We start from the raw sequence: 15000 nt of genomic DNA, 5'->3' as shown, positions 1-15000 counted from the left end.
CCCAACTTAGTCACGTGACAGGGGTTTTTGCGCCCTCGGAGGTGCGGAGGCGATGCGGAGGCGCTTTCTGAGCCCAGAGGAAATCTCCGCCATTCTTCCCTCTATCGAACTCCCAACAAACGTCTCCAAGATATCCACAGAGGGCGTTGGAGGACCTCACAGAATAACAATTCTCGGGGAAGTCTCAACTAATTAGTTTACTACCTATCGCTCGGCCCGGCCGAACTCCACTGGTTAACTCTAGGCCGAACTTCCCCCCGCCGTCCGCCGAATTACTCGCGCGGCCTTTGACGTCTTTTTCTTCGCTCTCGCCTTTTCTCTCATCTGGCTGCTTTTTGGATTCTATACCGTCGCTCGCTCGTTTTGAATACCGATACCCCCGCGCGATAAAGACGGGGCTGTATATATTATCGTTGGATTCTATACATAGAAAGACAAAGGAAAAGAAAAGCAGATGAGTCAACCATCCACAAGACTCTGTGCGCAATGCGTACGAGCTACATCTTCAAGAGCTGGAGGTGCGCTTGGTTCTGTGGCGCGAGGATCTGGTCCATTACAACACGTTAGGGAGTCGAGACGATGCGTGCATTACGCTGGGACGCAGCAGCTAAGACAATCTGTGGGGTATGGACCGTCGCTTGTCTTGGATACGCGCAGCGCGTCGGGTTCCGGTTCTGCAGGATTGGGGAAGCAGCGGATTATTACTCGCCAGTTCGCGACCGCGAGTGAGGGTGTCGCTGTTAAAGAGGAGGATGTGGAGGAGCAAGAGGCGAGAAAACCGTCGTCTGAGGGTCCTATCCCCGAGTATAATGCCAGGGTAAAGGCTGGGACATTGAGGGATGACCCCTTTCAGAGAGGTAGGCTGGTATTTAGAGATTTTATTTATTGGAAGAATCAAATCGGACTAACTGTTCTGTAACTATAGCGATCATTCAGCATCTCCAAGACCTCCACGAAATGCTGAGAGGATACAAGCCTCCTAAAGTGGTGCATCCGACTGTCGAATCGTTGAGTCTGAAGCCGAAACATTCCCTGTTCGGTTCGCTGTTCGGTCGTCGTAGCGCTCCCAGTGGTCCGACTATCTCTCCCAACCTTCCCAAGGGTCTGTACATGTACGGAGACGTGGGATGCGGAAAGACGATGCTGATGGATCTGTTTTACGATACGTTACCATCAAATATCACGTCGAAGACGAGAATCCATTTCCATAATTTCATGCAGGATGTGCACAAGCGGCTGCATGTGGTTAAGATGCGCTATGGAACCGACTTTGACTCGTTGCCCATGGTGGCTGCGGATATTGCGGAGCAGTCGAGCGTTCTGTGCTTTGATGAGTTCCAATGTACGGATGTCGCAGACGCCATGATTCTGAGGAGGTATGGATGTTTGAAGTTTCCTAGAGTTAAAAATTGACTACGGTTTTGAATTGGGCTGACAAAGTGGCAGACTAATTGAATTGCTCATGTCTCACGGTGTGGTTATCGTGACCACTTCCAATAGACACCCGGATGAGCTATACAAGAATGGCATCCAGCGAGAATCCTTCATTCCCTGCATCGAGCTCCTCAAGACCGAACTCACCGTGCTGAACCTCAACTCCGACACCGACTACCGTAAGATCCCACGTCCCCCATCCGGCGTCTACCACCACCCGCTGGACCTGGGTGCACTGCGACACGCCGACAAATGGTTCGAATATCTTGGTGACCCTGTAAACGACCCTCCACACCCTGCCACCCACGAGGTCTGGGGACGTACAATCGAAGTTCCGCTGGCAAGTGGAAGAGCAGCAAGATTCACCTTCCAGCAGCTCCTTGGACGCGCGACCGGTGCTGCTGATTATATTGAATTGTGCCGACATTACGACGCTTTCATCGTGACCGACATTCCAGCCATGACTCTCAACCAGCGTGATCTGGTTCGAAGATTCATCACTTTCGTAGACGCTGTCTACGAGAGCAGAGTAAGTGCACACATAAAGAGGTTAATGAGGACCTGACTAATATTCCCACTCACAGGCCAAACTTGTCCTCACAGCCGAAGTCCCCATCCAGAGACTTTTCCTCTCTGATGCTGATATCAAAGACAGCCTCTCTAAATCCGACTCCTCCGGAAATGACGACCTCCCCGAAGAGATGCGCGGCGCCCTGGGCAACCTCGGCGTTTCCGTATCCGCTATCAAAGACAACTTCAGCGGCGACGAGGAGGTATTCGCCTTCGCCCGTTTGCTGTCCCGTCTCACGGAGATGGGAAGCAAGCAGTGGGTGGAGCGCGGATTGGGAATTGGCATGAATGTCACGGAAGGAAAAGGTGAGAGAGATGCGTATCAGAAGACGAGGAGCAGGTGGAGTGAGGATAGTATGTAGATAGCCTCCATTCCCCCGATTTTTCCTTTTTTTTTTGGTTTCGCGCCCCCGTTTTTTTGCCTAGAATTTGTTTTTTGGAAGTACTTAGCGACTCTTGCATGTGGTCGTCCTTCTCCGACCAGGAAATGTGTACGATGACTCAAGCCAGTTGGGGACATGCTTCCTTACTTTGTTGGTGTAGTATATCCATATGTCATGCTTTCGGAGAAGTTCGCTTAGACTTCTCTTGGAGGCTTCGCGTCCTATTTTTGTTTCTACACTATCTGCCCTCTTTTGATTTTCTGCTCTGTCAATAGAGTGATACCTTTGGATATAGAATCCCCTGCTGTTTTTTTTTGCATTTCAATCAGTCATTGATTGATGAGAATGGACTCTACAGCGTGGAATAAATGGCATGTCGTGCAAGCACATATATGGATCTGCCTATGTGTTGAAGTCAAATTGTGCCTATTATTAGCATTACCAATTATATATCTATAAAAGCGAGGGAAAAGTCTCTAGTGTTGCAATTCAGTAGATTCGTTAGTCGAACATTTTGGCTTTTGTAATCCCTGACTGTAGTGTAATCGTAATTATAGACTTGGTTATTTAATTTAGCGCTACCGCTGCACCTTGATCGCATGCTGGGTTTAACAGTTTGGACAGAGGCTCTCATGAGAACTCCTGACCGACAAACTGCGGCGCGGTCTGCGCGATTAGCCTGCTGCATCGAGTACGAGCAAGGGTGTCACACGGTTATAACCGGGGTCCACATTGAGATAAGGACATAAGTATGAAATCATGACTGCCAATCGGAAGTTGGAAGCATGTAGATTCAATGCAGCCAGGTCGACGTATCTCTATGTGAAAAAGCTAGCTGGTTGATATCTAAGATCATGCCTTGTAGTTACCTAGTTAGCTGATTTTCTCATATGCAGGGTAGGTAAATTAGCAAGCGGCTAGTCCCAGGGATGAGTAACTAACCCACTGTTGAGACATTTCCCGGTTGTCGTTTTTTTTTTGGGGGAAATGTCCGACTACTTAAGCTGCGAGATCAGATCCTTCACGCAGTATATCCCTGTCCAGATCTAGGGAATGTGCAAGTCTCAAGTGCAGAGATCTACCATAGGGATCCAAGAGTAGTGGGAGGAGCTCGACGTCTGCGGACCTTGGATTCTTCTACTTTTGCGTAATTGCCTGTAAGTGAATCTGGACTTGGTCGTGGTTAAGATTCTATGGTATGGATAACACGCATATTTACTTCTTCGCTGCCAGGCGTCTATTCCCGATGGTTTGTACTGTACAAGGGAAGGAGACACCTGGAACCAGTGTATTGGAGGCCGCTAAACAAGTGAAGTCAAACAAGCGCCATGATTATATCTTCTTAACGAGAGTGCCAGTGCAGATCCGTTTTTGAGACGCCGGTGCTAATCCAATGGAAGTTGCGTGGGTAGAAAATAAAGTTGCCCTAGCGCAGAGCCCAAAAACCAGTCGTCCCAAATAATAAAATGTTTGTGCGAGTGGCAGATGCGTCTGAGAATTGCTTCGATTGATTTGGGAGATCTTCCAACAGTAAGGAGTAACAAAAGTACATAAGTATATGCATCGGACAATATCAAATGCGAATGCGTGGCTTCTGTCTGTTGGACTGGAGACGTAAGTATCCCGCAGATGACGTATCAAGAGAACTGATCTGAAAGTCCTAATCGCGTTGTTTCCACCCTGTCGTCTTCTAGGAGATAATCAAGTCATCTGGGGAAAAATTCTCCGGGTTTGTTTATTGGCCCTACAGACTAGACCTGGAGTTTCTTCGGACGAGACGGGGCCACTTCCTAAGGGCTCTTATGCTTTCGTAGTTCCAAGTTCGCCGTAGCATCATTGCCAGCTGGTATAGCTCAGGGAAAGGGTGTAGTTATCTGACTTCGTGTCTTGAAGAGCAGACATGTGTTGGGATCGGTGGGACGCGATAATGTGAGGGTATCGAACAGATCTGCCAAAGGATGCATTTCGCTGGCGAATAGCATGGTTATAATGCGATATTCCCGCCATTTTGAGCTGTTTCTGGAGTTTTGGCTCATCGCGGACAGTATATACACTTTCCCAAGTTTGGGTTTTCTATTCTCCACTCCTCGCTGCTTTTCTCCACGATGCTGCAGTCGCAATTAATGGAGAGGGCTCGAGCACATATGAGGACTTCCTATAAAGTGTAAGACTCAATTAGACCAATGTAGTTCTCGGTCTGTTCGCATATGCCTTACGTCTGCATCCGTGTCGCAAACTGTCATGTACATGTATGACTACAACCAGGGCCTGAAAATAGCGGACTACTCATTAATACCTGTACGTGTGGTTCGCGTGCTCATATAGCCTTGCGAAGGACGTGGCAAGCTGTATCTTTGTTGCACTGTAGAGAGCATGGCACACCGGAGACAGCCTGATGTCGATATTCCTCTGCAGGCTGACGAAGTAAGCGAAATATTTGCCCTTGCGCCTTTTCCGCACTACTTAGAGTCGTTGATTCGAAATTCAGGGTATGTCAGATGCAGACTCTGCGTTCGCATCGATAGATGGTGCTAATAGCACTTCGATCTCCTCATCGGTTCTCAACTACAAATACGAGAATGGCCGTCGATACCATGCCTATCGAGAAGGCGCATATCTCTTACCGAACGACGATACGGAACAGAACCGACTTGATCTCGGTCACCATATTTGTCGCCTAGTGCTTGGTGGATATCTATATCGTGCGCCGATTACACAAACCCCACGGCGCGTCCTTGATATTGGTACGGGAACAGGTATCTGGGCCATCGACATGGCCGATGAATTTCCCAACGCGTTGATCATTGGAACCGATCTCAGTCCCATACAGCCAACTTGGGTACCTCCAAACTGCAGATTTTACGTTGATGATGTGGAGAGTGACTGGACCTTTCCCCCCGATGAGAAATTCGACTTCATCCATGGCCGCGGAATGGCAGGAGGCATTGGAGATTGGTCGCGTCTTTATCGACAGGCATACGAGCATCTCGTCCCCGGGGGATGGATAGAGATGCAAGAATACGAATCGGAAGCTCACTCAGATGATGGGACGTTGGAGACAACTCAATTCATTCGGAACTGGCAAAATATGATCAATGATGCTAGCGAACGAGTTGGGAAGAATTTCAATGAGGCGCCGTCCCAGAGGCAAAGGTTGATCGATGCGGGTTTTGTTGATGTAAGGGATGACATTTACAAGGTTCGCGCCCTCACTCTTTTTTTTTGCTTTTCGCACCATAATCAATGAGAACACTGTTTCTTCTTTTTTCTGTTTCTTTCTTTCTTTCTTTCTTTTTTCTCTAACAACACGAATCACTATAGGTGCCACTTGGCCTCTGGCCCAAAGACATCAAACTGAAAGAGATCGGCCAATACAACCTCCTATGTATGCTGGAAGCTGTCGAACCTTATACTCTCGCGGTAGCTACGCGAGTGATGAAAATGCCTGCTGAAGAGGTGCAACACTTGATCGCAGGAGTCAAAGCCGAATTCCAGAGCAGGAAGCATCACCTGTACTCCAAATTTCACTTTGTCTATGGAAGGAAGCCGCTATGACGAGATATATCTCAACTTGCATGGGAAATGGTTACGGAGTTCGAGCGAACATAGACATGCCTTCTAATGTTAATTTACGATACGATTAACGATTCTTTTCTACAATTTGTGGTTTTAAGTTCGACAAAATCTCGGATTTCTTTCGTCACACAACATGCAAAAATAGAATATTCGATCGATCATCTGGTATTTGCGAATCAAGAAAGGATATAAATGGCCACATGGAGAGCACAGTACTATTTTTTTAATGTATTAATTTCTTCTTTTCCGTAAGACTCCTGAAATTGGCCAAAGCTAGGACATATCCAGTCCTGAGATTACTGTCTGCAACGAGCACGTACAATAAACTGCAGAAAGATCATACATAGTAATAGAGCACTTTGATCATATTGCGATGCACAAGGGTAAAAAACAGAAACAAGCTAGGCACCAGACCTCGCCACTATAAGTCCACAGATCAACCGAGTAATTACGGCAGCTACTTATAGGGCGACTACTCCCATGCCACCTAGTGGCTTCAAGATCGATGCACCTAGTTCATGCGGCTGGCGCTAATAGCCTAATAGGGCGAGCGAGCCATGCGAGTTGTTGGTGATGATTAACCGTGATTGATTGAATCGATTTTCGCGACTCGTAGTTTGGGGGCCAAAATCAAACGTCCTCTACTTAACTACCCGTATAATAATAGCGATAATAGTATATACTAGACTGTACGAAACACATCCTAGCCCTGTTCGTGGACCCTGGAAACGGAAGCGTGGGCGCTAAATTATCTTAAATCGACCTTATTTTCACTTCATTGCATATGAATTCCTGTCGGAAGGAGATGGATACTATTTCTTGAGGAACAAGCTTGACTCCGTTATTTATGCGTTCTATTAGGGACAAGATCGTATTTTTATTGCTGATTGTTTCAGGAGTTTTCTGCCGTCACTATTCGTTTTACCACGGCTTGAGGGGTGATAGCTATTTCTCCCTCATCAAGCCATAATTGCATCTAGGAAGAAGATAGATGGCATCGTGAAGTCCACCAGGTATTCCCAGATGACAAAAACCAAGATGAGAAGACTCCCACCTGGGATAACCAAGATTGATGATGGACGATACGTACTCAGGCATGTAGAATAAATCTGGACGACATCGAAAACCACAGTCAAACATACCGTCACCGACATCGCTCATGAGGTCTGAAGGTCGACGATCCACCGAAAGAAGACCGCATGGAATCATTCTGGCTAGCGGAGAAGCTAAAGTATTTTTATCTGATCTTCTCGGATTCCCAAGTTGTCAGTCTGAATGAGTACCTTCTTAACACGGAGGCCCATCCGTTGAGGAGAGCTGTGTAGAGATGAAGGCTCCTGATAGTGGCCGGGAATGGTGTAGTGGGTATAGATATACGGACTATGTGGCTGTGACGCAGAAAGGGTATAGGATATACGAATCTAGAGCTGTTAATGATAACTGGCAACGAACGAAGCAATGTTTTAAGTACGTTGCTAATAGAGTAGGTAGGGGTAAACTGCCTTCAATTGAGCCTTCTTGTATTATCCCGGTCTTATAGACGGGAGGACTCGATAGTTTAGAACTACTCTAACAACGCCATTTTCAAACTACGTCCTGTAGGATTCCTTGCCAAAATTAGCCTTCGTAAATACCCACGACGCGTTTAAGGATGAGCCAGACACGCCTTCTCAATATTTGCTATATAAGCTCCACATCGGTCAATTAATCGCTTTGACAAATCGCATGGAAAATAAGAAACAAAGCACCAAGCTAATATTTCTTTTTTCTGTGCAGTGAATAGTGACCTAGCCCTGCAGCAATAATTAGCTTAATGGCCCTCAAATAGCCTGGAGATAGCCCGCAGCGGCTCTCCTGAGACACCTGAAGTATTATCATGGGTATCCTATAATTGGTCTTCTGAGAAACGTTACGCAGAAAATGCAGGAACAATCCCAGAATAGCAGGAATCTCATTGTGACTACAAACAAATGTTGTACTGTGTAACTGGCCCGGCTAGCGTCGGACAGGATTACTAGATGCTGTTGCCCTTAAAGTGCGGATTAATTCACTGCTTGTCGCGCAAGACCTGGGTATCTACGCCATGCACACATTAATACATATATTGCTACACTTATAGGGTAGTTATTTTTCCTCCCTATGTTTGCTCTCCACGTGTGTTTCTCATAGCTCTTCATTATCCACTTAATCTACTTATTGAAAATATGATCCTAAAAACCAAGATGTCGCGGTCGCACCGCTTGACACTAGTGATTGGAGTGTCATTATCATTCTTTATTATTGAGATATCCGGTGTGGGCATGGTTTGATTGCTTTTAGAGAAAATATTGAACTAACTACCTATTACTTTTCACAGTGGGCTTCTATACACGCTCTGTTGCTTTAATTGCCGATGCCTTTCACTACGTATGTGAAATACTCACATTCTTGGTATATAAACAGAGGCTAATATACGGTCCAATACAGTTGAATGACCTAGTCGGGTTCATTGTAGCCTTGACAGCACTCAAGGTGAAGAACATTCATGTCTCTCTCGGGCGGAACCGATCATTGATACCTTACCTTTTACAGATCTCATCGAAAAACGATTTACCCAAGGGGTTATCGTTTGGCTGGCAACGAGCACAACTATTAGGCGCATTCTTCAACGGGGTGTTTCTCCTTGCTCTGGGTATCAGCATCTTGTTGCAGTCTCTTCAACGGTTCATCTCGCTGCAGCGTGCGCTTTCTGCTTGATTCCCATTAGAACTCACGTTTGATGCTGACTTCGAGAACCAGGGGTCCAAAACCCGAAGCTCATATTGATTGTGGGATGTGTGGGACTGGGGCTCAATCTCATAAGTGCTTCGTTCTTACACGGTTAGTCTGACTCTCTTATACTCACACCGTCGTGGATGCTCGACCATGTAGCTGACTTATCCAGAACATGACCATGGACTGTCCTCTTCTCCACAAGCCGCAGAGGATATCATTTATGAAGAAGGACAGTATGATCTAGAGGTCGGTTTAGTTCCTCCCCCATACAGTGCCTCCTGTATCCTGACGAAATGGTCACAGTCAATTAAACCCGAACACCATGAGCATCGCCATCACACTGTCCAGCTAGGTTCGCATGGCCATGATCTCGGAACGATGGGTGTTTTGATACACATTCTAGGCGATGCTGTCAATAACGTGGGAGTAATAATATCGGCCTTGGTGATCTGGCTCACTCACTATGATGCTCGATATTATGCCGACCCAGCGGTGGGGATGGGCATCGCTTTCATGATATTGATCTCATCCATCTCCCTGAGTATGTATACTAAGCTCAAGTACTACAGATCGTCAACGTGCGCAAGTGTTGACGAGCTATATAGTGCGACATTCCGGTCTCATCCTCCTGGAAAGCGTTCCGACGGGTGTTGACCTGGAAGATGTGCAACATGATCTTGAGAAGGTTGGTAATAACTAGCATTACAACTTCCCCAAGAGAAACAAAGGACTATTTTCAAAAGCAGAAAAAAATATACTAACTTATAATGTATTATATAGATCCCAGGCGTCCTCTCGATCCACGAACTCCACGTCTGGCGTCTTAACCAACAAAAGTCCCTTGCTTCCGTGCATGTCGTCATATCGGATCGATCCGTATCTAGTTTCCTCGCAATGGCGAAAATCATCAATGAATGCTTTCACGCATATGGTATCCATTCAGCTACCCTTCAGCCGGAGCTCGTGGGATCACCCGAGACAGTACAGCATGAGAGAGAGGGGTCTAGCTTGCGGCAGAGACCCAACACTAGATGCCAGATTAATTGTGGGACTCTATGCGCGGAGCTGACGTGCTGCGGCTGAGGATGGAAATGCAATCGAGGGATATGATAGATTTGGTTTCCTGAGTGCTGGTTCTTGGGCCTGCTCGTGCGTTGACGGTTCGGGTCGACTACTGTCACTGGACAAAGGATATGGTTTATTAATCGTAATTTCGGGGGTTTGGCACAGGGGGCTAATGACCGCCTCGGGGACATATTTCTGGTAAAGATGGTACAGATTTTGATCTTGGACCACCTGGGAAGGTCTTTATCAGATAATGCTGACATGGACAGTCCACGCTAGTTCTATATCCTAGATTGCAATTCATAATATCCTGTGTCCGACCTTTTGAGTACATATCCCGCTTAAAACATCTGAGATTAAACCTCTCACGAACTCGAACTACTCGACTGACATTTCACACCAATATCGCCATCAATACCATCACAAATAACCACAGGCGGACTACCAGCTGGGCTCGTCAAGTTAATATCCTCAAGATGAATTCCCGAACAAACAGCATTTGGCGAACAGGATAGGTCAGCAACTACTTTTCCTTCCTTCCCCGACGAAGACCCTGACACATTGTCAAAGACGATGTTTGTGAAGTTGACGCGGGAAGGGTAGGCTGCGCATTCAGTTGCATTGAGGTCATAGTAGCATTGATCCAAGACGATGGGGTTATCGGTGTTTTCGATGCGGATATCTTTGTAAGTGACGTTGTTGATGCGGCCATAGCCAACGTTTTGTCCAGCCCAGGCTTTCAGGCGGGCTCCATTCTGACAAGTAATTAGTTTGGATGGTATAATGATTGGCCAAGCTGGAGATAAACGAGGAAACATACTTGTCCGTTCAGCAATGTGACGTTCTCGATGTACACGTTTTCAATGATATCTTCTTCACCGGCATACTGTCCGATACTGCCCATGCTAACACCATGGGTGTTATTGCACCACAGATTCTGGACAAAGACATTTGTTGTATTTGGCTTCGGAGAGAAACAGTCATCACCGACATCAACTCGCATATTAGTAAACCTGATGCCGTTCGTAGTGATCGAGTCGAGTCCGTCAGTATTCTTCGGCGGGGCCTGTGAGAGGACTGTCAGCACGAATAGTAACTTGGCCCAAACGCAGTCTTTCGAGATATCTTACTGAGACATTTGTTGAAAATGCATGAATGTAAACATTATCGAACGAGATATCTTTTGATCCGACGAAAAAATTGTTCCAGCACGGAGAGTTCAGCTCCGTTATGCCTTCAATCGAGACACGAGTTGCATTTTCACCCACGAAGAGAATTGGCCGGTAGAATGTATTACTTGAGTCCTGTGCAGGAATATGGAATGAGCACCTTGCGCATCTAGATCAGGTTGGGTATGTCGACTAGAATCTTACCAGGATCTCATGTCCCGCAAACTCATTGTACCATATCTGACCGTTACCATTCAAAGTACCCTGGCCGAAGATCTTAATATCCTGACCACCCCACCTCCAGAAGGAAATCGAATCCTGGTAATCGTAATAGAAGTTGTTCGCTTGCCAATAGGTAACATTGTTTGTGAACTGTAAAGGGTGGAAAAATAACTAAGTTGGTGCACCGTCCCAATCTGAAGGGGGCGGAGGGAAAACGCACCTGAATTTCACCGTCCAGCTGCACTTCGATATCATTCAAGAAGGTGAGATCGAGTTTCTTCCCGATTATGTATGTTTCTCCTTTCTTCAACAGGAGCCTACCGCCATGATTGGCTACTTTCATGCCCCATAAAAAATCGCTGGAGATATCATCGTCGTCAGTCTTGGAGGGTCTAATTGTCACCGTACGCCGATCAGGATATCCTGGAAGCTGAGCTCCGATTCTCTCCAAAGCTGCACCATCACTAGCTGGGAAGACTTCAGCGCCGGGAATTATGTTATCAATAGCCAAGCAGCTTGCAGCAACAGAAAACCAGGGGGTCAGAGTAACGAGCCTCATGATCGAATGCGTATAGTTAAATGACACTGCGGTACGAGTACGGGCACATCAGGGCGCGTAGTCTTGTTTTATACGGGCCAGTCTCCTCCCCATTCAGGAAAAGCCATCTCTGATACCATTGTTCTTTTGGGCAGCTGGATATCCTAGCTTTCCCCAGAGCGTGAGACTTGACTCGTAATGGGGTCAAATATCTGAAATGTCATAGCGAATTGCGGGGAATGGGACGGAGCTGGGGATTTCTCCGCCTGTAGGATGACAGGAACTCAACCCAACGGGCTCAACGCCGGGTGCATATTACTATTTATCTCATTTCGGACACTCCTAGGAAGTCTCTGGAGATTAAGCGACTGATTACAAGAACACCTCCAAAGCACACAAAAGCTAACTGGAGATAAAACAGGAAAGATGACTGTACCATTGGAGAGCCATTGAAGATAAGACAGATGGCACTTTTCTCTTCAAGCGAAAGACTAGTCTTCAGCGTCCTTTTCGGTCTAACTATTCTCATTTTCCAGATAGCAGCAACAATAATACGAACGATAATTAAACCAGTATATGATTCTGTTGTTTTTCTGTAGACGCAGTCCCGGGGTGAAGACGAGTAGCTTTTTCCACCAATCATGGGAAGGATGTCCAAGGGCCCTAAGAGGTCAGTATGCACCGTGCAGATGACAGAGCCAGAGCATATGCCGCTATATATCACACAAGTAAGCACTTTAGGATAGATAAAGTCACGGAGAACTGGTCGGCCTGCTCTGCGATAGTTTGATATGCCCAGAGGACGATTTGCACATGGAAAGTCCAGATACTACACCCGACCTTCTATCTGCCGTCTTGATTGGGAAGAAAGCGACCAGCTGCCTCTTCCTTCCTAAACCGGAGTGGGGCAGGGTTGCATCTCGGGATCTCGCGACTTCACGTTGTTCCCCTGAAAATTGGTATCCATCATCATTACCATTATCATTATTATCCAGATCAACTCAACAACGATCCTGTTCGGGTCATACGCACTGTTCCTGCGTAACATCGTCAGCTGGCACTGACAGACGGTCCCTTTGGCTTTCTCGGTCTTTTAGCTGCACGATGGCTCATCGCCTCGCAGTATGAACGCTCGCAGTCTTGTTCTACCTCTATAACCATTTCATTCATCCGGTACCATTATTTGAGGGAGCTCTCAACACCATGGCGGCACTCTCATCTCGTTTGCTTCTGGCGTTGTGGCTGCTCTTCACGACCGCAGTATCTGCTACCTTGAATACCTTGACAAGTAGCGGTCGCACTCGAAGCTATTGGGTCCGTTCTCCAGATGAATACGACGAAACCAAAAACTATCCCGTGGTAATTGCCTTTCACGGATCAAGTGAAATTGGTTATGATGTAGATGGGTTCGCCTTCGAGGCGGACATCAGATTGAGCCTCCCCACCATACCCACGAAATACTCGAAAGATGTCAGTCTGCACTGTACTTTGCCCAGCTGGTGGGAACTAACCAGGCACGCAGAGGTTCTTCGTCTATCCCAATGGCGTCGGTGGGGTTTGGGCAGGACCAAGCTATGGCAAGGTCTCTGTTGCGGAAGACCTGCAATTTGTGAGCGATCTGATCATCGACCTGGAAAAACAGTATAAGGTGGACAGTTCTCGTATCTACGCCACCGGGTTGTCCAACGGGGGCGGGTTTGTCGGCACCTTGGCTTGCGCCAGTGTAGGTGGGCTGTTCGCAGCACTTGCTCCTGTGGCCGGTTCCTTCTACACTGATGTCAATGGCACAAGCGATGGCTGCAAGCCTGCAAGGTCACCTCTTCCGATCTTGGAAATCCATGGTGGAAGTGACAAGTCTGTATATTATAACGGCGGTCAAGGAGAAGGCGGCCTTCTACCTCCTATTCCAGTTTGGTAAGGGAAACGAGAATCTGTCATCTGCTCGAGTTTCACTGATCAAGAAATTATCAGGCTGGGATTCTGGCAGCAGAGGAACGGATGTACGTCGAACACTACTTACAACAGTGACAATGGTAACGTACATCATACCGTCTGGACCTGCAAAGGGATCAATGGGACACTTCAGCACTGGAAAGTCGACAAGAATGGTATGCATCCAACTTTCAGAGGACTCGAACGTATTTCTCACAGTGATTTAGGTCATGACTGGCCATCGAAAACCATGAATATAGATATGGCTGTAGCAGGTGTAGGACCTCAGCCTATCGAAGCGAACGATATTGTCATCGACTTTTTCGATAATTTCTCCCTTCAGGGGTGACCTGGCACGATCCTCTAGGTAGACCGTGGACATCATGGGGTCTGGTCTGCATGTTTCTCTGGTCATCTGCCATAGCTAAGCGTAATAAGGACAACAGGGCTAGATAGTGATGATAATGCTACTGTTGTCTCCCATCTGTCTCGAACTATGCAGAGTAGCATCCCATATTCTCCCGACAAAAAAGAATCCCAAAGTTTCGTTGGACAAAGTATTATCGACCCGAAACTCGTCGTCTTGACTTACGCAATGAAGGTAGCTACATGTACGGAGTACGCCTCCACTCGGAATCTCCATTCGCTGTGAAACAAAGACCGGGCGAGGACAATGCAGGAGAGCTCCGCATCTTGCAATTTCATCTCATTGCTATTAAAAAGCAATCAATTGTTGGTTTCAAGGTCGTTGATGACCGTGTCTCGGTAACTAAACGTTCCTGTTGGGCCGCGTACAAGAAGTTGGAATATGGAACAACGGTGTCTTGGCAGGATAGCAAATTGCAGTTCGTCTACTGCCACAAGCGGCCTCGTATGGGGTCAGAAATGTGCCGATTACTTACTTCCTCCCCGAGCCCCGAACCATCTTCTTTAGCCCAGCCCGGAATCAAGATTACGAGAGCTGACTAAAGAAGGCGATACCAGACACTGTTGAAACAGGAGCACGAGCGATATGTCCCAAGTTGGCTAAGCGTTTGTCATGGATTGTTGATCACCCTTGGCAAGATGTTGTTTTGTTGATACTCAGAAAGAGCCTTCTGCATTCTAGATGACAGCTCGCGGGTTGTTTCTAATGTACGGAGGCGAGATCGATTATGTGCATGGACAAAGCTCATCGTCGTCGGACTGGGATCACTATCCGCTCCACCTGAAGTGTCAATCCCATCTCTTATAAGTTATGGTAGTTGAGTCGAAGCTCTCCTTCCGACGCAGTCCCGGCCACCATGGGTTTTCCCTGTCTAGCTTGCACATCACTTCCCCATGTTCCTATAGTAAGCATAATTCCTAGGCCCAATGG

The 15000-nt window shown here is 47.0% G+C and overlaps 5 protein-coding genes across 5 annotated transcripts; 4 read left to right on the top strand and 1 right to left on the bottom strand.

Moving 5' to 3' along the window:
- Positions 1-84: 84 nt before the first annotated feature.
- On the top strand, positions 85-2855 carry C8Q69DRAFT_435141 (putative mitochondrial ATPase). Its single transcript, XM_028628543.1, has 4 exons — positions 85-857; positions 926-1376; positions 1447-1963; positions 2019-2855. Exons 1-4 carry the CDS (start codon positions 455-457, stop codon positions 2364-2366), a joined length of 1719 nt encoding a protein of 572 aa, XP_028483891.1. The 5' UTR covers positions 85-454; the 3' UTR covers positions 2367-2855.
- A 1800-nt stretch (positions 2856-4655) lies between these two features.
- Positions 4656-6377, top strand: C8Q69DRAFT_473269 (methyltransferase). The gene is made up of 2 exons (XM_028631027.1): positions 4656-5586; positions 5709-6377. Exons 1-2 carry the CDS (start codon positions 4879-4881, stop codon positions 5940-5942), a joined length of 942 nt encoding a protein of 313 aa, XP_028483890.1. The 5' UTR covers positions 4656-4878; the 3' UTR covers positions 5943-6377.
- Positions 6378-8185: 1808 nt separating this feature from the next.
- Positions 8186-9800, top strand: C8Q69DRAFT_404867 (putative cation diffusion facilitator family metal ion transporter; the record flags this gene model as incomplete). The annotated part of the gene is made up of 8 exons (XM_028628050.1): positions 8186-8255; positions 8320-8369; positions 8430-8474; positions 8535-8682; positions 8742-8822; positions 8887-9258; positions 9323-9402; positions 9498-9800. 8 exons carry the CDS (start codon positions 8186-8188, stop codon positions 9798-9800), a joined length of 1149 nt encoding a protein of 382 aa, XP_028483889.1.
- A 180-nt stretch (positions 9801-9980) lies between these two features.
- On the bottom strand, positions 9981-11858 carry C8Q69DRAFT_321200 (putative extracellular exo-polygalacturonase). Its single transcript, XM_028627372.1, has 5 exons — positions 11394-11858; positions 11156-11323; positions 10913-11086; positions 10603-10848; positions 9981-10537 (listed from the first exon to the last, which is right to left on the bottom strand). Exons 1-5 carry the CDS (start codon positions 11730-11732, stop codon positions 10148-10150), a joined length of 1317 nt encoding a protein of 438 aa, XP_028483888.1. The 5' UTR covers positions 11733-11858; the 3' UTR covers positions 9981-10147.
- A 574-nt stretch (positions 11859-12432) lies between these two features.
- C8Q69DRAFT_321174 (Alpha/Beta hydrolase protein) lies at positions 12433-14122 on the top strand. Its single transcript, XM_028627371.1, has 4 exons — positions 12433-13181; positions 13234-13625; positions 13683-13819; positions 13871-14122. Exons 1-4 carry the CDS (start codon positions 12915-12917, stop codon positions 13990-13992), a joined length of 918 nt encoding a protein of 305 aa, XP_028483887.1. The 5' UTR covers positions 12433-12914; the 3' UTR covers positions 13993-14122.
- Positions 14123-15000: the final 878 nt, after the last annotated feature.

This window comes from Paecilomyces variotii (assembly GCF_004022145.1).
Source record: "Paecilomyces variotii strain CBS 101075 chromosome Unknown C8Q69scaffold_8, whole genome shotgun sequence".
Taxonomy (NCBI): Eukaryota; Fungi; Ascomycota; class Eurotiomycetes; order Eurotiales; family Thermoascaceae; genus Paecilomyces; species Paecilomyces variotii.
The sequence above is the reverse complement of the archived record's forward strand: the minus strand, read 5'-3'. Positions and strand labels throughout refer to the sequence as shown.